Here is a 26,482-nt window from a genome sequence, read left to right on the forward strand (position 1 = left end):
AAGGTGGGAAGAGTGCTGGTGAAGGAAAGGATGGGTCTGTGTGAAAGGACCTTTGTGCAGGAATGCCAGACCCAGCAGGTAGACAGGGTGAAGGATATGTCACTGCTATTTGATAGGATTTGTCACCTTGTTGGTGAATGAATTGCAATTGCTTATAGAATTTTATCATATCGCAGTTTACATAATGATTTCAAGTACTTTTCACAAGTGAATCAATTTTCTCAGTTTATTCAACTATTTTAAAAGCAGAAACCTGGGAATGATACTTACCCTTTTCCCCCACATACCATCTAACTCTGTAGGGCACAGCTTTCTACTGGGATTCCCTGATTTTTGCCTGGAGCCAGAACCCTCAGGCCAGATGAGAAGTGGCTCTTCTCATTCAAGACCCCCAACCCTTGCCCTCTAAATTTGAGTCATTTTCTGGTTGCATAGCAAACAGGGAATCTGCTTCTCCTCCCTTGGGTCTGACCAAGGCCACCAGACATTGAGCAGTGGGACCAGGGCTGATGAGACCACAGTAAGCAGTAGCCATGTTTAAGGGTAAAGAACACATGTTGAGGTCTGGACCTCAGAAATTCAGGGTCACCCCATTCCTCTCTGCACCCCACCTTGGTTTGCAGGCAACATCTTCAAACTATCACACATAGCTTCAGAGAGAGGGAACCCACCCCATTCCCTACAGACAAAGCACAAAAGGTCAGCCGGAGTAGGGGTCCTGAATATGAAAGAGAGCCCAGTGCTGACCCTGGTTCTTCCTTGCCTCTTCAGGTTTATGGGACTTGTTCTGTCCATTTCCTTCACATGGCTTCAGTGTCCCCATCCCTAAATGAGGGCCTAGGACACACATGTCAATTGTAGAATTGGAATAGAGCCTGAGGGAGTTTTGTTGATTCACTATCTTTTACCTAATCTATCCTTGAATAAACCAGGGTATGCAAACAATGTCTAGAATTAAATTCATGATCATCTTTGGGAATCGTTATTAAGAAAAGGAAAATAGTATTTTAATCACAGATATTTCTTTGTTTAAAAATTATTTCAGGGAAACGGACTTTGGCCCAGTGGTTAGGGCATCCGTCTACCATATGGGAGGTTCGCGGTTCAAACCCCGGGCCTCCTTGACCCGTGTGGAGCTGGCCATGCGCAGCGCTGATGCGCGCAAGGAGTGCCGTGCCACGCAAGGGTGTCCCGCACGTGGGGGAGCCCCACGCGCAAGGAGTGCGCCCGTGAGGAAAAGCCGCCCAGCGTGAAAAGAAAGAGCAGCCTGCCCAGGAATGGCACCACCCACACTTCCCGTGCCGCTGACGACAACAGAAGCGGACAAAGAAACAAGATGCAGCAAATAGACACCAAGAACAGACAACCAGGGGAGGGGGGGAAATTAAATAAATAAATAAATCTTAAAAAAAAAAATTATTTCAAAACTGTTTTGACTCTTGACCACTAACTGAAATCCAAAAATGAATAGGCATAAATAAGACATTAACAGAGTAAGGGATTTATTGTTCTTTTATTATTCTCCCAATTACTATGAACAATTAAAAGAATCAGGGGGTTATTGCTAAGTAAAAACAGTTCAGGAGAGTGGCTGTGGCTCATGTATTGAGTGCCTGCCTCCCATATGGGAGATCCTGGGTTTGGTTCCTGGTGCCTTCTGAAAAACAGAACAAAAAAGAAACACCAAGGAAACAAATGAAAAAAAAAATGAACGCAGGGGTTAAGTAATGGTTTCTCACTTAAAAGGTCCCAAGTTCAATCCCTGGCCCTGGAACCTCAAAAAAACCCACCACATCACAAAAATTCAAAGCCACTTACCTGGCAGATTCAGTCACAGAAATTCCTCTATTGTTTTATTTTTCCATGAATAATATAACACCAGTTCGTTATTTCATTTATATACCAAACTCTCCTAACTGGCTCTCCTGTTCATAGAATTCCTTTAAATAAAATACATACCAAGAACCAAAAGCATCTGTAAGTACTTAGGATTTCTACTTTGAAATCATCATCAGGACTAACAGGGATGCCTAGGCCTGCCATGACCCTGGACCACCACGTGGCATTAATCTGCATCTTCTGCCCACAGGATCAGAGCTTTGAAAGGGGGGCTGTGTATCTGTGGGTCTCGGGCCCAGGAGGAACAGGACTCAGAGAAGGTGACCACTCAGGGGATGGCTGGTGGGGAAAGGCAGAGAATGAGCAGGATTCTGCTGACCAAAAACAGCATTTGTCCTGAGCTTATGGAGGAATGGGAGGGTTAGGGAATATATAAAAAGGACAGGGAGTGGGAAAGGAGTTGTCTTAAATTGTCATGTTTCCATGCAAATAAAAATCATGTACAATTGTGTTAAAGCACCTGTAAACAGAGTGATAGAGAGGGTATATGGTGTACTTTTAAGTGAATATGCATAGACATATCTAAATAGGTAGACATTAATATTGGTGTGAATGTGTCTGTAGGTAAATATAGCCACAGTTAGTTTGGCCTCACTGGCCCCAAGTCCTATAGTCAGCCTTATTTCGGCAACTGCCTGAAGTAGGAAACAGGGTTGTGATCTGTAGACCAGGACAGAAAGTGGTCATAAGAGACCCAGGTGGGACTTTGCCTTGATTTAGGAGTCCCCACGAGAGTTTACTTTAAGAAAGTCAGTTGACTTTTAAAAAAAGAATCATTATAAATGGCATTACTTGGGCTAGAATTGTCTCTTAATAAACAAAATCTATCTACTGTTATAGATTAGTGATACTGACCAGACTCAGACTTTGAATAAGGTTCCAAGTGAGAGCTTCAGTAGCCATGCAGTGACTGTCTCATCCTACGTGGAGGAGAGAGCAGCCCCGAATTAAGGGAAGAGGTGTTTTTATAGCCTTTCAGGAGGGCGGGGGGGGGGGAGTGGTTACTAACAAGCAAGCGTGGCACAGAAGCGGAACACTGTGGTTAACTGAAGAGAGTATATCTATTTTTTTCTTTTTTCAAAGCCCTTTCTTGTGAGCAGTCCCATGTTATTTATTGGCCCTTTTCTTGGGGACAGCCCTAAGTTATTTATTGGCACTCTCCTTGGAGACAGCCTTAAGTTATTTATTGGCACTCTCCTTGGAAACAGCCTAAGTTATTTATTTATCTGAATGCACTTGCAATTCCTATTTCCTAATGTAGTTCTTTTCCTATTTTCCCAATGTGGCCTTACCCTTACAGTACCAAGAAATGAAAGACCTTCAAAATGGTGTGTTTAACTCTTATGATGATTGTCATCCTGTGCAGCAGCCCTTGGGGATGCATCCCTAGGAGGAGGCTTCCCTAGGAATCCCTCCACATTGAAAGCCCTCAGCACAGGGTCAGGGACAAATCATTTGTGGGAGGGGCTTAGCAGTGTTGGGAATGCTGATGAGTCAGTTCAGATATAGTAGCTTTAAAACTCTCAAGACTGGCTTGCCTAGCTGTCACTTTTGCAGAAAATCCTCTTGAGAAAATACCTGTGAAGAAAAATTTATTTTGAGATCTTTGGGGTGCAGCTAAACTCAAATAATTACACTTTGCAATGTCTTAAAATTAGCCCAATAAACATTTTTCAGCCATTTAGCATTAACTGGCTTTGCATACCCCAGGAAACTAGCTCAACATAGGCTCTCAATTTGTAGGTAGGCAGGGATGTTTATATGGTCCCAAGCTGCCTTGGCACTCCTTGCCCTGCTTCCCCTTCAGCGGACTCCTTCCCACCTGTGGCCTTTGGAAGCTTTTCTTTAGGGGGTCCATCTTACCAAACAGTCAACACCATGCCCGATGAATAGATTGTCACTGCCATCTGATGGTTATGTCTTCTGGGTCAACAACAAAATAAACTCAACATGTAAATGCAATGTCTTCCCCCCAGCGTGGGACATGACACCCAGTGATGATCCTCCCTAGCACCAAGGGATCACTATCAAGTACCAACTGATGATGCACCTGGAAAATTACCTTGAATTGAAGGTTCAATGCAGATATAGCAGAATATCCCTGTCTACATATAATAACATGACTTTAAAATGCTGTTTGACCTAATGTAAGGGGGAAATGGAAAGGAGAAATGAGTTTATATGACTATGAGTCTCTAAAAAAGAGTCTGGAGGCTGTCAGAAGGATTGCCCTTATGCACAACTGAGCAGAATCTAAGAGACAGACGAAGTAGACACAACCCCAGGTATTGGTTCCTTTGAGGGCTAAAGAGACCCACGGGCTCTATGGTCATGGCAGATGGGGTTCACTGCCATGTCACATGGCCCTTCTTTGGAGCTGGTGTTTCTGCATGATGAAACTGGATTCAGATGGAATCTCTTTTCATTAGACTTTCATGCTACTTTACTGGAATTGTAGTTGGTGTTGCGGTTTAAGATATATTTAGGGGATTTGAATCTCTGGACTGACAATATGATAGCCAAGCCCTGAGCCTCAACAGACTTCAGGTCCTACAATCTGATTTATTGGACTCACCTCACTCAGCTAAGATGGAGTTGAAGAAGGACAACCACCACACCATGGAGCCTAGAGTGCCAACAACTGAAAGCAGGAGGATTGCATCCAGTAACCATGTGGAATCTGAGCCTTCTCTTGACATAGAGATGCCATGGACATAACCAATCCAAGGTCCACAGAGAAAAGGTGGCATTGGAGTGGAGTGGGAAAAGTGGACATGGTGGCTAATATGGGTATGGGGAATGGAAGGAAGAGATGAGATGTAGAGGCGCCTTTGGGACTTAGAGTTGCCCTGGATGGTGCTGCAGGGGCAATCACCGGACATTGTAAATCCTTCCAGGGCCTACTGGATGGAATGTGGGAGAGTATGGGCCATGATGTGGACCTTTGACCATGAGGTGCAGAGATGCCCAGAGATGTACTTACCAAATGCAATGGATGTATCATGATGATGGGAGTGAGTGTTGCTGGGCAGGGGGGGGCCGGGGGAGTAGTGGGGTGGGTGTGGTAGGGTTGAATGGGACCTCATATTGTTTTTTTAATCTAATGTTTTTACAAAATCAATTAAAAAATTTCAAAAAAAAAAACTAAACAAAAAAAATTAAAAAAAAAATCCTCCATTTAAATTCCCCACAGTTGCACATCTTGCTAAAGTGCTTCCTCTGTTCCCTGAGCATGTGAATTGTGGAATTTCCTTTCTGACCCCAAAAGGGGCTTCACCTGGTGTTCCACTATATTTTCTTTAGCTGCCCCAAGGGTAGAGAGGGGAGCTGTGGAAGGGGAGCAGATACCTGGATCCTGGCCCCAGATTTGGACAGGAGGTACGTCCCAAGTGGGAAACATGTCATGGGGAGTCAAGAAGGAGGAACAGGTGCCAGAAAGCATCTTCCCTTCACCTAGACCCTTCTGTCCATATTTTATCCCAGCTCCAGCTGTCATGCCCAGGCTCTGATTGTAGCACCGGGGACATCTTGATTGGACATATGTGATGTTACACTGGGCCACCACTTCACATCACCCTCCTCCCCCCAGGTGCTTGGCTCCCTTCATGGAGTCCCCACCCTCTCAGAGCCCTCCCTCTCTTATGCCCATCAACTCTCTGCTGTGTCCTTTTAGGAAATGTCCATAGAGATCTAGAAAGTTCATCTGGGTAGAAGCTAAATGTCTGCCTCCATGCCAGTGATTCTCTAATAGGGCTAGGAAAAGTGAGGAATGGGATTTGCCCCAGACTGGAGAGTTTCCCAGAGGCCCTCTAATTTTTAACCTGCCACCTGAGGGGGGAATAGTTGAAAGAAGCCTGTGGCTATATCCCATACTCCATTTACACTGATGCTCCTAGCTTTCAGAATGTCTGCATTTGAAAGAAGTGATTGAAATCTGCTATGGGTTTTGGAGCAAAGGTAAGGGATTATGCCGGCGGGTGGAGAGGAGCCGCTGGAGGCCTCTGCGGCTTCTCTCGGTGGCTCCGAGGTGTGGAGGGCACGCGAGATTCACGAAGAAACTGCGGAGACAGGCTGATGGCACAAGTCTGGTTTATTGTGGGAGGGGATATGGTTTTTATAGGGTTAGGGACTACGTGGAGAGATTTGATAGGTGCGGGCAGGTACTGCTTCCTGATAGGTGGTTGTAAGCGGTTGCAAGCAGAGGTTTGGAATAGGGGAGGGGAAAGAGGAAGTGAGAGCTGACCGGATGTTAGGCTAGGCGGGAGATAGCGGGAGGCGCTCGTTACTGATATACCTTGCCCGGGTAGGCTGAGGGCGCTTTGCCCGTACCAGGCTGAGGGCGTGGTTGCCCGTTCCAGCCACCCTGAACTGCGGCTTCAGGCTGTGCACACGCCTGCTGCCGCGCCGGCTTACAAACGGTGGCTCGCACTCCCACAATTGTATCTTTTTTTTCCTATCTGGTTGCACCATCCTCTTTTTGATGCTTCATTTTGCATGTGGGGGCAGGGGCTGCACCTCACTGCACAGATCTGGGATGCCTTTATTTTTTAACAGGAGGTTCCAGGAATTGAACCTGAGTCCTACATATGGTAAATGAGAGCTCAATTGCTTGAGCCACAGCTGCTTCCCTAGGGTTGCATCTTAAGTGATCAACCAAGCCTGAAGCCATCTATAGGAAATTATTCTCAGATAACTAACAGAACTTCAGTAATGCCACCTCTGGGAACCTGCACTAAATTCCTGTGACAGGTGACATCCTTCCATCTAAGTTCAGAAGCTTCCTGTGGAATAACAGTGTGAGGACTGGTCTCTAAAGGTAAGTTAATTCTTAAGCTGAATGCCACAGGAAAGGACACCTGCCTCCTCAGGTATCCATCTTTCCCAAGGCATGGAACACACACTTCCAGGTACATCTCATAACTGGCTAATTCCCTTCTGCAAAAACGGGAGTCTACCAGGGCTTCAATTCTGAACAAACTTACAAAGACCTACTGAAGGGAGGCTAGTAAGATAGGGAATCGATAGGTGGATTTGGAACCTGACAAAGAGTCCACATGGACATCAATAACCCCAAGATGGCTGCTGGAAGATCCCCACAAGATTCTGCCATTCAGAACAAGATTTCCTGCAGAAGCCAGGAGAAGCTCAGGATATTGCCCAAGGACTTCATATTTGGGCCCTCCTAGGGGATGATGGGTGGGGTAATCAATCAAAACAGCAAACAGCTGGAACTCCTCCCCTGCCATTTGCAAAAGGGTAGAATAATTAATGGTTAAAAAATAAGAATCAAGCTCTCTTGCCCTCATGTCTTTGCCATGTACTAGTACCTGTCCCAGTGCCCGTGTGCGTGCCTGTTCCTCCCTTCTGTGCCTTGCTCTTGCCATTTTTCCTTTGCCATGGTTGCCATGCAAGTAAAACCTTGTCATTTATAATCTATAATGGGGAATTGTATTCTATAATCCAGCCCTCTTTATCAATTTTCAGCCCCTTCCTTGCTACCTGGGACCCATGATCTGTTACTTTCTCCCATTTCTCTTCCCTCCTTATCTTAATATATTACTGGCCTAATTCACCCAATGTGCTTTTGAAATTAATTTCTACAGCATAGTCAAGAACCTAGACAAAATCCAAGTTAAGTTACTAAGAACCAGAAAATGTCACAATTGAAATTCAATGGGTGATTTAGGCAAAGTCCCCATGGTGGTGACACATTTGGGGATGAGACCTTTATCCTGGGACTGCCCTTCATATATCTCTGCTTTGGGATCTGGCTTTGGCTGAGAAAATCCTGGGGAGGCCTGTGGAAGTAGGTTGGTAGGGGAAGACCATAGGATGGCCAGCCAATGGCCACTATATGGGGCTGATGCCAATCTTGACCTGAGAACACAGAGACCGCTGATCCCTAGATCTTGGGGAAGGGCAAATGGGAACCATCCGTGATCTTATGTATGCAATTGTCAGGGTTTCTGTTTATTCCAGGCAAGGTGTTAAGACATCAATAACAATACTATGGGAAGTAAGAGCAATAGAAGTGACTACTAATCACTGCTGTCGGATAAGAATTGTTCCAATAGTCACAATTCCTCAAGGGGCAGGGGACTGGGCTTTTTATACAGGAGGAGGAGGCAGGGACCCTTCTGTAAAGGGGTAGGTGGAACCCATGTAGAATGGGTGCCTGGGTTTGATCTGTGACTGATGTGTGACCCTCCCTCCTGCTGATAGCTCACCTGGCCCAAGGCTTGCTGGCAGTAGGAGCCTTGGTTGATCCAGGCTGCCTGGTAACATGGGCAGAGGCATTTCCTCACAAAAAATGTTCCATGACTGTGTCAAAGGGGCCTCCCCAAGGCTGGAGATATACTCAGTGTATCTTCTGTCTCAAGGCTCAAAGAAAATTTCTGTCCATAGCATCATCTCCATCTTTTTATGTAAAAACCTGGCCTTATGAATTGTTGGTGGGAATCTGCCTTGTCTGTCAGCCAGCTCTGCAGAGATCTGTTTCCCACCTTTTGTAGGTAAATAGAGGAGGGCCTCAGAGTCTTTAGTGTTAGGAGTCAATTACCTCTGTCTTTTTTTCTCTGGGATGAGAGGGGCCACTCACACCCCCAATTACACTTACCAGTCTGCCCTTTCTCCTCATTCCCCTCTTTTTCCACCTCTTGATGATCATTTTTATTTTTTTTGAGTTTTTGTGACCAAGAAAACAGCTGCTCAAATATTTGTGTACAAGATTGTATGTGGAAATATTTTCCATTCTCTTGAGTAAATGTGTATAAGTGGGGCTAAAGGACTATTTGTTAAGTGTATGATTTACTTTAGAAGAAACTGATATTATGTTCCAAAGTGGCTGTTTTGTTTTGTTTGGTATTCATATGAGTAAAACATATGAGTTCCTGTTATTCTGCATTCATGCCACTATGTGATATTCTCATTTTTTTCAAACTAGTGGTAGTGGTATCTCACGAGGTTCTAATTTACATTTCCCTCATGGCTAATACATAAAACTTTTTTTCATATATTATTTCCCATCTATATATATTTTTAAAAAAGGTACTATTAGGATCACTTAGCCATTTCTAAAATTAGAATGTTTGTATTCTTATGGTTGAGGTTTTCTTTCATGGTCAAAGAAGAAGCTTCCTTCCTTCATTTTTCTCCCCACTGAAAGCAACTGTGACATTCAGAACATAGCCTGCTGCAAACACACAATGAGACATTTAATCATGAGCTGTACTAGGTTAGACATGCTTATGATTAACCGGGAAAATAGATTCATGAGTTATGATTTATTGTTAATTCTCCATCAAGGCTAGAAACAGGAGAATATATATGGTTTAGTTTTGAGTATTCTTTGTCTATGTCTCTAAGAAAGAAATACAAATGGCCAAAAAGTACATGAAAAGATCCACAGTTCTGTGGTAACCACTCTGGTCAAGGAGTGTCTGGGGCAGCTCCCTGAAAAAAGACCCTCTTGTGAGTCCCGAGCTTATACTGACCTGCTTAGGCTAAGAGGCGCCGTGTGTTCCCACGGGGGACACAGCTGGAGATGGATGAAACAAAAGCCTGAGTGTTGTGCAGTGTCAACACACAGAGGAAACATGGGAAGCACACGAAGTAGGACATCATTAAGTTGTATGCTGGAAAACCTTTCCCCGAGCTTTCCACGAAGATGTATGTGGCATAAAGTTCCAGCAAGGAAATGTTAGAATGCTTTGTGAACTAGAATGGGTGACTTTTGGCATGGGCTGGCCCCAGGAGGGCACTTTTGACTCCGGATCATCCATAAAGTCCATGAGATGTTAACCAGAAAACCAGGGTGCCCTGACCAGTTCCCCTACATTGATGCCTGGCAGGAGACTGCGAGTCAAAGTTCACCCTGGTTAAGGAAATGTACAGCTAAGGAAGCCAGGATTTGCCTGATACAAAAGCCCACAGGTGCTGTCTCAGGAACCAGGCCAAACAGGTGCCTTGCAAAGGGTCCAGAGAAAGTAAGCCCCAAATCTAGTGCCAACCCACCCATTCTAGAGGGGCCAGATGAAGATGATCTCCCACCGCCTTATGTGATTGTTCCTACAGTGCCAGTGCCAAGGAGTGGGGATGAGCCAAGTTTCCCAAGCAATGCGACCTCGTTGCCCCCACAGCCATCTCCATTGCCATCCTCCCTGGGCAGCATGACCTCGCTACCCTGACAGCTGTCTCCACTGCCATCCTTCCTGAACAGCGTGACCTCACTGCCCCCACACCCACCGTCCTCCCTGAGCAGCACTTGCTCGCAGCCATTCCTGCAGCCACTCCCACAGCCATTCCCACAGCCGATTCTGCAGCTGCTTTCTCCAAGCAACACAGCCCAGCTTCCTGCAGCCACCCCCACAGTCCTTTCCACAGCCAGTTCAGTTCCACGGCCGTTTTCTCCAAGAAACAGGAGCCAGCTGCTCCTGTAGCTGTTTCCACAGCTGGTTTCGCAGCTGCTTTCTCCAAGCAACACAGCGCAGCTGCTGCAGCAGCCGCTCCCACAGGATGTTCTGCAGGCAATTTCTCCAAGCAACATGGCCCAGCCACTCCCACAGCCACTCCCACAGCCACTTTCTCCAAACAGTGCAGCCTCTGCACCTCTGCAATGGCTGTCTCCACCAATCTTCACCACTGGCAGCATAGTGCTGGCCATCACTCAGGAAGGAGTCCCTGAAAGATGACAATTCAGACCATGGGGAGCCCCAGGGACAGGTGGAGCAGGGAGAAGGGCCACCCTGCAGCTACCTCTCTCTGAAGCCTGGGCTCCAATTTATTATGATGCCCACGGCCATATACAAGGAGAAAACTAAATGTTCGTTTACCAACCCTTCACTACCATGACCTCTTTATCTGGAAAAGTCACACCCCACCATACTCGGAGAAGCCTTTAGTCATGATGGACCTCTTCCAGTCCATCATTCAAACCCACAGACCCACCTGGGCTGACTGTGAACAGCTCCTCATGACCTTACTCAACTTCAATGAGAGAATGTGAGTCACAAAAGGAGCTTCCACCTGGCTCAAAGAGCACCCGTCTGGGAGAAGCCTGGACGGTGATCAATATGCCCACACACAGTTCCCAGACAAGGACCCCCAATGGGATCCCAATGACATGACCAGGCCCAACTGATTAGAAACTTTCCATAGGGCCTTAGTTGAAGGGTTCAGAGCTGGGAGCCGAAAGGTAGTAAACATGGCAAAGACCACCCAAGTCCTACAGACTCTCGAGGGAAGTTGGCTCAATTCTAACAGGATTGACTCCTGACATTTATTTCAAACTTTGGGGTGTGATATGATACTACTTTTGTTTATTTTCAATGTGTTCTACTTTTCAGCCATGGTAGCTCTTTCCAGTGCACCCTATTGCTCTTTAATATAACCCCATCATTGAGGGGTTTATTTTACACCTATTTACTTTTTGGTACTACAAAATATTCCAGGTCCTTCTTGCATATTTCTTTCCTAGGAAGAGCAATTTCTCTAAGAAGACATTTATTGGAGAATGGTTTTAAAACCTAGAGCCTGGGCATTATCTCTGCTCATTGTTACTGCAGCCTCGGGGGCCTCTCTGCAGAGAGTGTAAGGAAATATATGTGTATATACTAAGATGTGTGCATGCCCATATCTAGAAATATGTGTACATACAATCTTCTGTATATTTATTCACCTACACATGAATTCGTACTGATTTGTCTAACTCTAAACCATTATCACATAGAACTTTCTAGCCTCCTCCCCTTGCTTATCTGTAAGCTCTCACTTCACAGTGAGAAAAATATTACTTTAACTGCCATGTATCTGTGGATTTCTTGATTCTAGTGGACAATTTCAGGATTGTCAATCCATACATGGTGAAATGGTATTTTATCAACTAGAATACTGTACTTATACCCAATTTCTTTTGACTTAATTTTACAGGCTCTATTCATATCCAGTACTACTCTCCAGCACCTTTGCCTTCAACCCCTCCTGTCAGGGCAACTTATACATTTTTTATAAAATTAGATTTGCAACACGTTTATTCTATCTGAGATTCCCTTGACCTTGTAATTAATTTTTAATTAGCATAATTAAGGTACATTCTTTGTGTTGACAAGTCAATTGTGTTTTAACAAATGTACAATAACATGTATCTATAATTACAGTAATACAGGATAAATTCAGTGCTCTAAAAGCCCCCTGTGCTACACCTATTCAACCTTACTCTTTACTCAGGCAACTAGTGACTATTCTATTGTCTGATTGTTTTGCCATATCCAGAAAGTGATATAATTGATATCAACATATGCAGTATTTTAAAATTGGTTTCTTTTATTTAGCAATAACCATTTAAGACACATCAATACCTTTTATGACTGGATGGAATATTTCATTTTTCTCAATAATGTTCCATTTTATAGATATAGCACAGTGAATTTAACTTTTATCCTATTGAACATCTTCATTGCTTTCAGATTTTGAAACTACAAATACAGGTGGTATAGACATTCATGTGTGTGTTTTTGTATGAGCTTAAATTTTCATATCTATGCCTAGAAATTTCATATCTATGCTTAGAAGCACAATTGCTGGATTGTATGGTGTGTTAGTCAACCAAAGGGGTGCTCATGCAAAGTACCAGAACTCTGTTGGCTTTTATAAATAGTATTTATTTGGGGTACAAGCTATCAGTTACAGACTCTAAATAGTCCAATTCAATGTACCATAAAATGTACTTTCTCACCCAAATTCTGTTGCCACATGTTGATACAATATGGCAGGCACTTTCTGTAATGGCTCAGCCTTCCTCCCTCTTCTTAAAGCTCCAAGGCTCCAGCTTCTTCTGATGTAAGCTGTAAACTGGCAAAAGGTCTTTCTCTCTTCATGGGGCTCATTCCTTTCTGGTCTCAGCTGCTCTGGTCTCTTCACAAGGTCAGCTGCAGACTATCAGACTCATTTTTCTTCAGGGGATCACAAGATCCTGTCTGAAGACCTGTTTCTCTTCTGTGTTCTTCTCTGTTTTCTCCTTCACCATATGTTTACTACAGTGTGAGAGTCTGTTTCACCCCCACCAAAGGGTTGGTGACTGAATCAAGTATGCCCTAATGACATGGTCAAATAAAACCCCTGATCTTGATTTAATAAATTAAAAGTGAAACCTCTGAATCGAATGCAATCTAATATGCCCAGAGGAATAGAGCTTACAAACACAATTCAATATGTATTTTGGAATTCATTAATAATATGTAAAAATTCTACATACTGTAATACTATGTTTAATTGTATAAGAAATAGCTAAAGTGTATTCTGGCTGCACAATTTTGTGTTCTCGCTAGCACTGAATGCAAGTTTTATTGCTCCAAATTCCTAATAACAATTGGTGGTGTAAGATTTTAGGTTTTTGTCTATTTTAATAAGTGGATGAAGATATATTATTGTGGGATTTTTAAATTGTATTGAATTTTTAAGTTATGATTTAAATATAAAAATATCAAATTTAATTTACTTTACAGTTATGTAAATTCAATTTAACATTTGTGGTGCTATATTCTGGGAATTCTTCACATAGTATGAAAACATTAGGGGGAAATGGAAAGGCAAATGAGTTTATATGGCTATGAGTTTCCAAAAAAGAGTTGGGAGGTCATTAGAGGGGTCACTCTTATGCACGCCTCAGCAGGGTCCCAGAGACAGCCAAAGTAGATACAAGTCCAGCTATTGGTTCTTCTGAGAGCTACAGAGACCCACAGGTTCTATGGTCATGGCAGATGGAGTTTGGTGCCATGTCAGTTGGCCCTGCTTTGGAGTTGTGTTACTGAGTGTGATGGAGTTGAACTCAGATGTGATCTTTGTTCACAAGCCTCTCCTGTTACTTTTACCGAAACTGTGGTTGGTGCTGGGGTTTGGTGTATGCTCAGAGGAGATGAATCTCTGGACTGTCCATGTAATAGCCAGGCATGAACCTCAACAGACCTGGAATTCCTACCCTCTGGTTTAATGAACTTACTACAGCCAGCTAACAGGGAAGTGAAGAAGGTCGACCACCACACCAGGGAGCCAGGAGTGCCTACAACTGTAAGCGGGAGAATTGCATCCATCATCCATGTGGAATCTAAGCCCCCTCTGTTTTTTTTTTAATTTTAATTTTTTTATTGACTTTGTAATAATATTACATTAAAAATATATATGTGAGGTCCCATTCAACCCCACCCCCCCCCACCACCCCTCTCCCCCCCCCAACAGCACTCGTTCCCATCATCATGACACATCCATTGGATTTGGTAAGTTCATCTTTTGGCACCTCTGCACCTCATAGACAATGGTCCACATCATGGCCCATACTCTCCTCCATTCCATTCAGTGGGCCCTGTGAGGATTTACAATGTCCGGTGATTACCTCTGAGGCACCATCCAGGGCCCCCTCTTGATGTAGATGTGGAGCTGACATCACCATCCCAGGGTCCACAGGATGGAGGAATAGAGTATGTATTAGAGCGGACTTACTGATATTCTATTCTGGAACTATTGTGATTAGTAATGGAAGAAAATGTAGCATTAATGTGGAGAAAGTGGCCATGGTAGCTGCTAAGGGTAGGGAGAGGGAGGAAGAGATATGATGTGGGAGCATTTTCAGGACTTGGAGTTGTCCTGGGTGGTACTACAGGGATAGTTCCTGGACATGGTAGGTCCAGCTATGGCCCACTGGGTGGCCTGGGGAGAATGTAAACTACAATGTAAACCACTATTCATGCGGTACAGCAGTGCTCCAAAATGTATTCACCAAATGCAATTAATATGCCACGATGATGAAAGAGGATGTCGATGTGGGAGGAGTGGGGTGAGAAGGGTGGGGGCTGTATGGGGACCTCATATTTTTTTAATGTAGCATTAAAAATTAATTAAAAAAATATAATAGACCACAGTGTCAGTGTATATAATTTTCAGCACTCAAGTGTTTTTTCAAACAAGCAACAAAACTCTTTTCAGCATGTCTCCCATTTAAAGGTATCCCTTCTGTTTAAAATATAACAAACTTATGCATTTTCCTGGTATATTTGCACCAGTATCATTTATACTGGAATGGCAAGACTTAAAAAGATTTGACAACACCAAGTACTAGTGAGGAATAGAAGGAATGGCACTCTCATAAATTGCTGATGAGGGAATAAATTCGTGCAACTACTATGGAAAGCTGTCTCATAGAATCTACTAAAGCTTAGTACAGTAATACTATCTTATTCAGAATTTCCATTCTGGTTATATATCCAAGAAAAGGGATATATATACTTGTGTGTGTGTGTGTGTGTATGTGTGTGTGTATTCCAAGAGATATGTTTGGGAATGTTGAAAGCAGAATTATTCATAACACCCAAAACTGAAAACAACCCAAATATCTATCTACAGTAGAACAGATGCATAAATTATGGTATGTTAATGCAATGGAATACCACATAGGCATGAAAAACTTAAACTACTAATATTTGGAACAAATGAATGAATCTCCTTATGGGCATAATGAGGAGCAAAAAAGCCAGGCACAAATGAATGGTTATTGTATAATGCCATGCAAATAATATTTAAAAAACAGGCAAAACTAACTTCTTGAAATAGCAGTCAAAAGGTGACTGTCAGGAAGTGAATGTGGCTCAACAGATAGAGCATCCACCTACCATATGGGAGGTCCAGGGTTCAATACCCAGGGCTTCCTGGCTCGTGTGGTGAGCTGGCCCATGTGCAGTGTTGCTGCATGCAAGGAGTGCCAGCCCACACAGGGATGACCCTGTGTAAGGGTGCCCCCAATGCAAGGAGTGGCCCCTGCACAAGGAGAGCTGTCTCATGCAAAACTACAGCCCACTGAGGAGTGGTGACACACAGAGAGCTGATACAGCAAGATGACACAACAAAAAGAGACAGATCTCCAGTGCCCCCTGATAAGAATACAAGTGGACATAGAAGAACACACAGTGACTGGACACAGAGAACAGACAATGGGGGAGGGAAGAGAAATAAATAAATAAATCTTTTTAAAAAAGAAGACTGTCTATTATTAAAAATTTTTTTATTATAATGGGCTTTATTTTAAAAAAGGTTCTATTTCTAATTATTGTTAATTTTGTTGGTTTAGATTACAGAAAAGTTATATCAAAAGTATCAGGTGTTAAAAACTGCTTTTTGACCTTGAATAAAAGGGAGAAATAGAGCGGACGAATGAGTTTATATGGCTATGAGTCTCCAGAAAAGAGTCAGGAGGTTATCAGAAGAGTATTGCTTATGCACGCATTGGCAGGGTCCCAGAAACAGCCAAAGTAGATACAACCCCAGGTACTGGTTCTCATGAGGGCTACAGAGACCCACAGGTTCTATGGTCATGGCAGATGGCTCTGGAGTTCAGACCCATGTCAACTGGCCCGACTTTGGAGTTTGTGTTCCTGAGTGTGAGGGAGTTGGACTCAGATGTGACCTTTCTACACAAGCTTCTTCTGTCACTTTTTCTGAACCTGTGGTTGGCACTGGGGTTGTTATATACTCAGGAGACCTGAATCTCTGGACTGTCCATGTGACAGCCATGCCCTGAGCTTCAGCAGACTTGCAACTCCTACCCTCTGGTTTATTGGACTTACCCTGGCCAGCTAACAGGGAGGTGAAGGTCAACCACCACACCAGGGAGCCAGGAGTGCCTACAACTGCAAGCAGGAGAATTGCATCTATCATCCATGTGGAATCTAAGTCCCCTCTTGATACAGATTTGGAGTGGACATAACCATCCCAGGGTCCACAGGATGGAGGAATAGAGTATGGTTTATAGTGGACTTAGTGATAATCCACTATGAAACTATTGTGATTAGTAATGGAAGAAATTGTAGCATTGATGTGGAGAAAGTGGCCATGGTAACTACTGAGGGTAAGGAGAGGGAAGAGAAGATATGATGTGGGGGCATTTTCAGGACTTGGAGTTGTCCTGGGTGGTACTGCAGGGATAGTTGCTGGACTTTGTATAATCTGCCATGGCCCACTGGGTGGACTGGGGAAGAGTTTAAACTACCATATAAACCATTACCCATGTAGTGCAGCAGTGCTCAAAATGTATTCACCAAATGCAATGAATGTGTCATGATGAAAGAGGTTGTTGATGTGGGAGGGGTGGGGTGAGGGCATGGGGGATATATTGGGTCCTCTTATATATTTTTTAATGTAATATTTAAAAAAAATAAAGAGAGAAAAAATGTATGAGGGATTCCAATGTAAGCTCTCCATCCCCCGTACCACCCCTCCTTTTTTTTTATTGACTTTGTAATAATATTACATTAAAAATATATATGTGAGGTCCCATTCAACCCCACCCCTCCATCCCCCCTCTCCCCCCCCCCAACGACACTCATTCCCATCATCATGACACATCAATTGGATTTGGTAAGTACATCTTTGGGCACCTCTGTACCTCATAGACAATGGTCCACATCATGGCCCATACTCTCCTCCATTCCATCCAGTGGGCCCTGTGAGGATTTACAATGTCTGGTGATTACCTCTGAAGCACCATCCAGGGCAGCTCCATGTCCCAAAAATGCCTCCACCTCTCATCTCTTCCTGCCTTTCCCCATACCCATTGTCCACCATGTCCACTTTTCCCAATCCAATGCCACCTCTTCTATGTGGACATTGGATTGGTTGTGTCCATTGCACCTCTATGTCAAGAGGAGGCTCAGATTCCACATGGATGCTGGATGCAATCCTCCCATTTTCAGTTGTAATCACTCTAGGCTCCATGGTGTGGTGGTTGTCCTGTAACATGATGTTGTATTTGTAAAAGCCATTCATTAAAAAATACACATTTGAAAAAAATGACTCTCTTGTGGTAAAGACTAACCTACTTATAGCAATAATCTAAAAAATAAAAGCATCATTGTGACATTTATCACCACTTCACACATCTAACAAATACTGAAAGAGGCAACTGCCATTGTTATAACCATTTTAAAATAAAAAACTTAAGCACAAATCAGAATTAAGGGAAACTACAGAATTTTCACATTTGCATGTATTTTTAGCTGAACTTTCAAAAATTCCACATATAATAAAACCACAACATTGAATCAAAACATTTAAGACTTGTGACAAAATTCCTCTATAGAAGCAAGGAAAAGAGAGTGGAAATTTAACAGCAGTATATTTCTAGGATAAAATTCAATCAATTATTTCCTTTATCATAAAACCAAAGTCAGTGAGTCAACATTTTAGTAACACTAATCAAGTTTTTTAGTATTCAAGAATTTACATTTCAATTTGCACCTTTAGTATGTATCCACCCATATACTTAGATTAAATTAAATTTGGCCATCAAAAACACTTCACTCAGAATTCTAATCTTAACCATAAACCATAACTTTTCAAAGCATAGTCAAAAACTGTGCAATAATGCTACCATTTAGATTTATATGCTTCATCTGAAAGTCTTATCTTACAAACAGCAGTTTTGCCCTGTTTCTCTAGAATAAATATCCCTATGTCTAAACCTTTAAACAATAATAAAAAAGACAGATTCAAATAATTCATGCTATGCATTTTCCTTCATCGAGATTTAATAAAAGCAGAACCATCTGGTGATGGAGCATCACCTTCCTTCCCAGTTAGTCTCTACCATCTCAGAAGCAGATGAGAGGTCCTTATTATTTTTTTGGAAAAAGATAATATTTATAAAATATCACCCCATACATTTTTATAATGTGTGATTTCACATTAATTTAGATCATTGTTAACATCTGCCTTTATTTATAAGAATAGTATTTCATTGTGTTTTACGCTTGTGAATTTTATTTGCATCAGGCAGCATGGTTTATCAATTTTTGCTATTTCTTTGGCATAAACCTGTGACACTCAGGACAGCTTTGGTCACCTTTTCTTAGGACTTCTTATTAATGTGTTGCTCTGTTGTCAGTCTTTCTGATAATCTATTCTTCTGACTGCAAGATATAGCACCCTACGTAAGAGTCTTTCAGATGAATAGCTGCATCTCCACTTGTTTTTGGAGTTCTTGTGATTTCTTGGTTTCAGCAAGTTCACAGTTTAGGCAGAGTGTATTCTGATTTCCCTTTCTGAGATTCCTAAATGTTTTAGAATTTAGGGCAGAGCGGTGAATGTGATTTCTCAGCCATAGAAATTCCCAATTTAAACGGACAAGTACTTAGCTCTGCTAAACTACCCAGTGACCAGTATTTTCTATGAAAGAACCAGCGCTGGTGCCAGATTGAATGTGTTTGGATGCCAGTGCCTCTCCTTTGAACCACCAGGCTGTTTCTTGTTTCTATTTCTAAAGCAGATCTTGCTACAACTGAAAATTACCAGTCCTGGGAAAACAGTATTTTTATGTTTAAAATGTAGCTTTTGCCAATATATTCTGAGGTCTCATTGAGGTAAACAAAACAAGCTTAACTAAAGGGTGACTTCTATTTGTAAAAGCCAAAATCTATATGACTGAAAATAACATATTGCACTGTTAAAGCAGTATCTATTATACTTAAAATATAGCATTTGCCATAGACACTGACACCTAGGGAGATAGAATTGGTAAAATAAAGTGGGATTTTATTGTGAAAGTGCAACTTCACATGATTCAAAATATGCAGGCACATTTAAACCTGAATTGACAGCCTAAAATATCATGCTCTAGCTATATCTGGAGTTTGCTATATCCCAGCATTGCTCAGATAAATGAACAAAGTCTAGGCAAATCAGGATTTGTGCTTATTATCCCAAACTACTTAAGAAATACTGAGCTTGGCTAACCCAATTTTTTTTAGCGTTTATTTTTTGTTGTATTATTTGAAGATACATGGATCACAAAAAATGTTACATTAAAAATTATGAGGTTCCCACATAACCCACTCCCCACCCCTCCGCTGCTCCCAAAGAATGCTTACTTGGAAGGGTATATATTCTTAGCTTAGGATTCTGTTCAGATCTTTTGACCATGTTTCAATTCAGCATTTGCTTTCTTATTTTGGGGTGTTAAAGCTTCTTCGTAAATTTGGATGTAAATCATTTAACAGGTGTGTTTTGTTAATATTTTTTCCAAATCTGTAGATTTTCTCTTCAATCCTTTATCAATGTCCTGCATAGAGCAGAAATTTACATTTGAATGAAAACAACTTATAAATTTTCATTTCTCATAGATCATGCTTTGGGTGCTTTATCTAAATACTCATTTCTACACCCTGGGCCCCTATATTTCCTATATGTCTATTCTAGAAGTGTTATGATGCATTTTACTTTTAAGTGATATGATACATTTTGATTTAATTTTTATGAAATATTTACAATCTGTGCTTAAGTTCCTTTTTGTTTGGCCTGAATATAACCTATTGTTCCAATACCATTTATTTAGAAGACCAAACTGTCTACATTAAATTGTCTCTGTGAAACACCCATTAAACACATTTGCAGGGTATTTTATTCTATTTGTTTATTCATCAACAGGATACTGTTTAATTATTGTGTTTTTATATTGTGTTGCTATTAGGTAATGTAGTTCCTACAACTTTGTTGTTCTTTTTCACTATTTTGTCTCAGGTACAAAAAGACTGGTCATTAGGTTTGTTGATTAAAATAAAGTCTGAGATAATTTGTAGTGGATAATATTGCCTTGCCATAGTGTTTTTCATTTTGGATAAGTATGGCTAGTCAGAAATTATCAAGGAAAAACAAGAGCATTTGATTTCCCTGACATTTTTAGATAAGGGAGTTAAATCTGTATAAAATCTATAAAAATATAAACTTAATGTGCTTATAAAACTAATCATACCATGTATTATATTTCTTATGATTACTGCGTGTGGCTAAATTTGCATTGCTCTGATATCTCTTCTAGGAATTTCATCCTCTACATGGAAATAGAAAACCAAACATCTGTCTTAGAATTTGCCCTCCTGAGTCTCTCAGAGGATATGGGAGTGCAGCTTCTCCTCTTTGGGCTGTTCCTGTTGATGTAACTGATCACCTTCCTGGGAATCTGCTCATCATCCTGGCCATCATCTTGGACTCCCACCTCCACACATCTATATACTATTTCCTCTCCAACTTGTCTTTTAAAGATATCTGTTTCACCTCCACCACAGTCCCAAAGATGCTGCTGAACATCTAGACAGAAAGAAAAATCATAACTTTTGAAAATTGCTTCAGACAGATATATTTTTTCATACTTTCTGGACAATTAGATAACACCCTCTTGACTGTAATGCCCTAAGGCCACTTTGTGGCCATCTGTGACCCCCTGCATTACATGGTCATCATGAACCCCCGGCTCTGTGTCCTCCTGCTGCTGACGTCCTAGATATTAAGTGTTTTATACTCCCTTTTATAACGCTTAATGGTTTAGCAATTGTTTTTTTGTTCAGAGTTGGAATTGCCCTACTTTTTCTGTGACCTTAATCAGGTAGTCGACTTGCTTGTTCTTGACACCTTTCTCAATGACGTTGTGATATATTTTGCATCTAGACTTCTGGGTTTTATTCCACTCACTGGGATCCTTCTCTTTTACTCTAAGTTTGTATCCTCCATTTTGAGAATTTCATGAACTGAGGTCAAGTATAAAGCATGTTTGTACTTGTTGGTCTCACATCTCAGTAGTGACCCTGTTTTATGGTACAAGCCTCAGAGTGTATCTTAGCTCTACCATTCCTGAAAACTCAAGGACAAGTGCATTAGCCTCAGTGATGTACATGGTGGTCATTCTTATGCTGACCCCCTTTATCTATAATCTTAGAAACAAGGACACAAAGCAGACCTTTAAAATGCTGAGACACATTCTCTCTATAAAAGGATTCCTGTCTCAAGTTTAGAAAATTGCTCATGACTAATAGAGATCAAACACTGGTAGATACTAAACTTATTCTTTATAAGTATATAGAAGATAAGCTGTTATTTGTCTAATATCAGAGTTCTATTTCTTTAATTTTCTTTTATATCAAGGACACCTGTTTCTTTTGTTTTATTTTACATCATGTGGTCTTTCTTACTGTATTCCCTGGAATCACTATTTTTTTTTCTTTTTCTATCTGAATTTAATCTTTGAATAAGGATACCTCATAATAAAGGAGGGCAGAAGACAAAATATTTCTACCTAAGTAACCAATCTGTATTTGATTTTCCTACTAAAATAATTCTTTTTCAGGAAATATTTGGCATGCTGGATAATTTAATTTTCTGGTGGGTCCACATATGGCAGTGGTACATGGATGACTGGCAGTAGCTTCCTTTGCAAAGGGAACACACATAGAGCTTCTCTTTGGAGTGGATGCTCTCATGCCTCAGCTCAGGCCTGCTTCCAGGTGTCCCTCTCTGGTCTTCACATTTTTAGGGTGGCTTTGGCTGCACCATCATCAAAGGGTGTGGATAGAGGACAGGGAAGCTAACAGGCAGAGCCTCAATGCACAACTGTGAGCTTTGTGTCCACGGGAAGTGGCACTCAACATCTTCTCAGGCAGGACATACTTCTGAATTTTAAAGACTTAAAAACACCATCAGGTGGATTCATTTATTTATTCTACAGATATTTATGGAATAAACGTCAACCACTTGTTCTAGGCACCATGATGGATAAGTGAAGAAAATGTCAAATTCCCTGGCCTCCTGGAATTTACATACTAGGGGAATGAGACATTAAGTATGAGGATAATTAGTAATGGAATTATGTGTACATAAATAGAAATATTTACGTACACGTAAATATGCATACACATATCCATCTTTATAAATCTTTTGTCAGGGCAGTAGCTGAGGAAGCTTCTGGAGTGGCAGAATCACTTTTGAGATTAATTTTCTGGTGCATCCGCACATGACGGTGGTATGTGGATGACTGGCGGTAGCTCTTTTTGCAAAGGCAACACACATAGGGCTTATCTCCAGAGTGGATTCTCTCATGAGCTAGCAAGTTGGTTTTGTGGCTGAAGGATCTTTCACACGAGCTGCACCTGAAGGGCTTCTCCGCCATGTGAATCTTCTGGTGCACGTGGAGGTCTGATGTCTGGAAGAAACCTTTATGACACTCAGTGCAAACAAATGGCCTTTCATTCCTGTGTCTTCTCTGGTGGGCTTCTAGCTGAGAGGGAAACCTGAAGATCCTGGGACAGTCCTCACATTTGTATGACTTTGGGGGACTGTGGACTCTTTCTTGGTTTATCCCACATCTGGATGTTCCATCACTGCTTTGATTGGTAAGGGCAGGCTTAGGGCTGGCTTGATCTGTCCTGGGAAGAAACTGCGTTTCCACCTCCATAGGGACATCTTGAGAAGAGGATTCTCCTAGGGATCCTTCCTGGGATGTGGGGGAGCCAAGCTCTGCTCTTCTAAAGTTGTGCAGGTTCTTCCAAGAACCACTCCCCTCTTCAGGCTTAGGGCTATCATCTTCCTGAATAATAACCACGTAAGGTACTTGATTTCCTTGACTAGTAATATTGACATTAATTTGATTGCGTTTCACAAAAATGTTGCTGTCATCTTTATATTCATCTCCATGTCCTGTTTGAAGGGGAATATTTTGGGGACCTTGGAAGGGTGTCCTCATGCTCTCTCCTCTTGGGGTTCCTGCTGGCATTTGTTCCATGAGATAAATGACTTCTCTTAAGGGCATATTCTCTGAGAAGAGGGCTTCCTGTCCCTGCATGTGGACATGGACAAAATCAGGTGACTTCATGCAATCATCATTCAGCTCTCCCACGAGTTTTTCCAGATTTCTTCCACTTGAATCCCATTTTTCTTTCAAAATGGACCTGTTCCTGCAGTATCCATTCATCACAAGCTGTTCCAGTATCAATTGAGAAATAATTTCTTCCTTGCTGTGTTTTTCTGGCTGCAGCCACAAGTGAAATACCTTACGGAGTCTTTTTAGTTCCTGCTTTGCAAATGAGCCATTGCTGGTTTGATATAAGCTGAGCTGAGGGCCCTGGAACTTAGAGTTCCCCTCTCTCCTCTGGAGATCACATCCTTGGGTAGGTTCAAGCTCTAGATTGTGTGACCCAGGATGACCACTCCTGGATGGGTCATGTCGAAAGGAAGTTCTGAGATCTAAAGCCATGCTTAGCAAGAATTCTCAGGAAGACTCAATTTCAAGGATTCAGGCTCTAGGGAACACTCGAAGACTCCTGCTGGGGTGGCCTCCGCGGTGGGAGCGCCGGCTGCTCCCCGAGGCCTGGGGCGCGGGGCCGCCTCTGGGTCGTGTGACTGGAATCAGTATTGAAGGCAGAAATTGCTGTCTGAATTTTCAATTGTGAAATATTTCATACAGGTAATTCTGTATATATAAAATTAAAGCAGGTACGGGAGTGATGCAGGTGTACTGCAGTCACTGCCAGTACTTGTGTTTAATGACTTTGGTGAAAATAATCTCTCTTAGCAAAGGCTGTGTACCAGCTATCGGGGTTTTTATTCATTGGCTCCAGAAAGATGTCACATCCTGATCTGGAGACATCATCTAATTGGTTTACAATAATTCAAATTCCATCTCTGATATAATCCTTTCTCCTGCACATTCTAAATCATAAGTTAAGTGAGGTTGTAATCAACAACACAATCTTTGATCCTTCAAATACTGATGGTCTCAATAATTTCTGTAATTCTCCCCAGTGATGTAAGGTTACCCCTTAAAACTTATTTTCATAGTTAAGGACTTTTTTTCCAGAAATTTCACTAAGCCGTCCCTACAAAAATAATTCATATTTACAGATCACAAAAATAAGGTGCATGTTTTCCCTATTTGCTATGATACCTTTTCTCAAATATTAAACCCAGATATTAGGACACAATTTTAGGTTTTTATGCAGACTTACTCTGGTTACATAAAATTTTTTTAAAATAAGACTTTTTAAAGCACACCATTAGTGAAACATAAAGAGCATTTCAACTCTGTTATCTTTTCCTAGAATGTACATACTTACCTAAACCTTTACTTACTCCCCTATTCCTTATCCAGGACACTAAAATATGTGGAAACAATGATTCACTCTAAACTAGGACATAAATTTTGCTCTCATGGAAAATTTATTCCTTAAGAATCTGTACCAAACAAATACAAACATCAAGATACAAGAAAAAATATCATGTTGTGTGTTACTGATGAAACTAAACTGCATTTTAGGGTTTTTGAAAAATGGGAAACCTTGAAGAACAGCCTTAAAATTTGGCATTCAACTAAAGAAACTTCAATAAGTTGGGTGAGACATAAACACGAGGTTACAGAGGGAAACAATATTTTTTCCTGGAGAAGTGGGAGACTTGATTGCTGCCTGTAAACCATGAAGTGTTTTTTTAGACAGAAGTAGGTGAAGACTCATTGTGAGTGAGCTCTGTTCTGTTCACATGTATTATGTTGTGTGTGTAAAATAATTATCTACTGGGACCGTACCATGAGAAATTTAGAGAAGATGAACACTGTCAATTGAAGATTAACCGTCCAGAGTGGGGGAAGTAGAATGAACACCCTCAGGTCCAGGGAACATCATTTAAACTAAGACACAGTAGAAAACTCTAACGGAGTGTTTGCCTCTTATAATTTACTGTAATAATGGTGCCAGTGTCTAAGTGACTATATTTCAAACATAGGAACAATGATTCCTTCCTCCACTACCAGAAGTTGAGTTTCCAATAGAAGCAAATTCTAGAGTAACAGCACTGAATAAGGAGGTCCTGCATTTCACCTCCTAGTGTCTTTCACCAATGCCACTCTTTCCATTTCTCCTCAATTCCAGATCACCCTTCTCAGAAGAACCGGAAGCACCCACATATTAAGAGCTCTGAGATACATCATCCTAAGTGTGGTTCATATATTTCATCTCCTGGAGTTTCCAGAATGAAGACATTTTGTATTTATTCATTATCCAAGGATGAAATCACCAGTGGAGCAAAAAAATCACTGGAATGAACCACAGAAGTTCTGTTTTGCTGTGGGAAGAAAATATCATGGGAGGGAATGCTTTACTGGCAGTAACTGCAGGGAAACAGAAAAAGCACCGGGTGTAAAAGTTCACAGGTGTAAATTTGTTTTTTTTTCTCCTGATTCCTCTTTGAGGTTGCAAGGGATTTGGTTTTCATGGTAGCTAAATTTCTCCCAGTTCAACTGCATAGAAATTTTAAATTTTCAGCATTGTATATTTCAGCTTTAGAGGTTCTATTTATTTCATTATTGAAATATGTTTATGCCAATTTATATATTTGCAATACTCTTTTTAATTTTATAAAACTCATTAAAAAGTGTTGTTTCATATACTGTGGTCTGAACAATTTCAAACTCTGACACACTTAAAGGCCTTTTCCCACTGTTTGCTTTTCTTCTGGCTCTTAGTCATGGTAACTTGTTTTCTTAGTGTTTATCTGTATTTAAGATTGTGTTAAGTTCATTTGTTGAGCCCATATTTGTGTGAATTCTTGGAGGTCTTGGTGGAAAAGAGAGGATTTACATTTGAAATTGTTTTACCCTTCGGAAGTCAGAATCACTTAATGCTAATTTTTCCACCTACAGCTTTTCAGGCCACAAAGGGGCTTTGATTTCAAAGTGCACACTGGCTCATCATCGAGAAAGCTTTCCCAACAGGTGGCACCAGTGTCA

General features: G+C 41.5%; 1 protein-coding gene and 1 pseudogene across 1 annotated transcript; one reads left to right on the forward strand and one right to left on the reverse strand.

Moving 5' to 3' along the window:
• LOC139438501 (olfactory receptor 1571-like) overlaps nt 1-21,722 on the forward strand; it is a 167,434-nt pseudogene extending 145,712 nt beyond the window's left edge.
• A 908-nt stretch (nt 21,723-22,630) lies between these two features.
• LOC131277491 (zinc finger and SCAN domain-containing protein 4-like) lies at nt 22,631-23,956 on the reverse strand. Its single transcript, XM_058292530.1, has one exon. It carries the CDS (start codon nt 23,954-23,956, stop codon nt 22,631-22,633), a length of 1,326 nt encoding a protein of 441 aa, XP_058148513.1.
• Nucleotides 23,957-26,482: the final 2,526 nt, after the last annotated feature.

Source organism: Dasypus novemcinctus, unplaced genomic scaffold (genome assembly GCF_030445035.2).
Source record: "Dasypus novemcinctus isolate mDasNov1 unplaced genomic scaffold, mDasNov1.1.hap2 scaffold_108, whole genome shotgun sequence".
NCBI lineage: Eukaryota > Metazoa > Chordata > Mammalia > Cingulata > Dasypodidae > Dasypus > Dasypus novemcinctus.

Bases quoted from the DNA above. Each gene is read 5' to 3' on its own strand.
- LOC131277491 (XM_058292530.1), bottom strand. From the start codon at position 23,956: ATGGCTTTAGATCTCAGAACTTCCTTTCGACATGACCCATCCAGGAGT.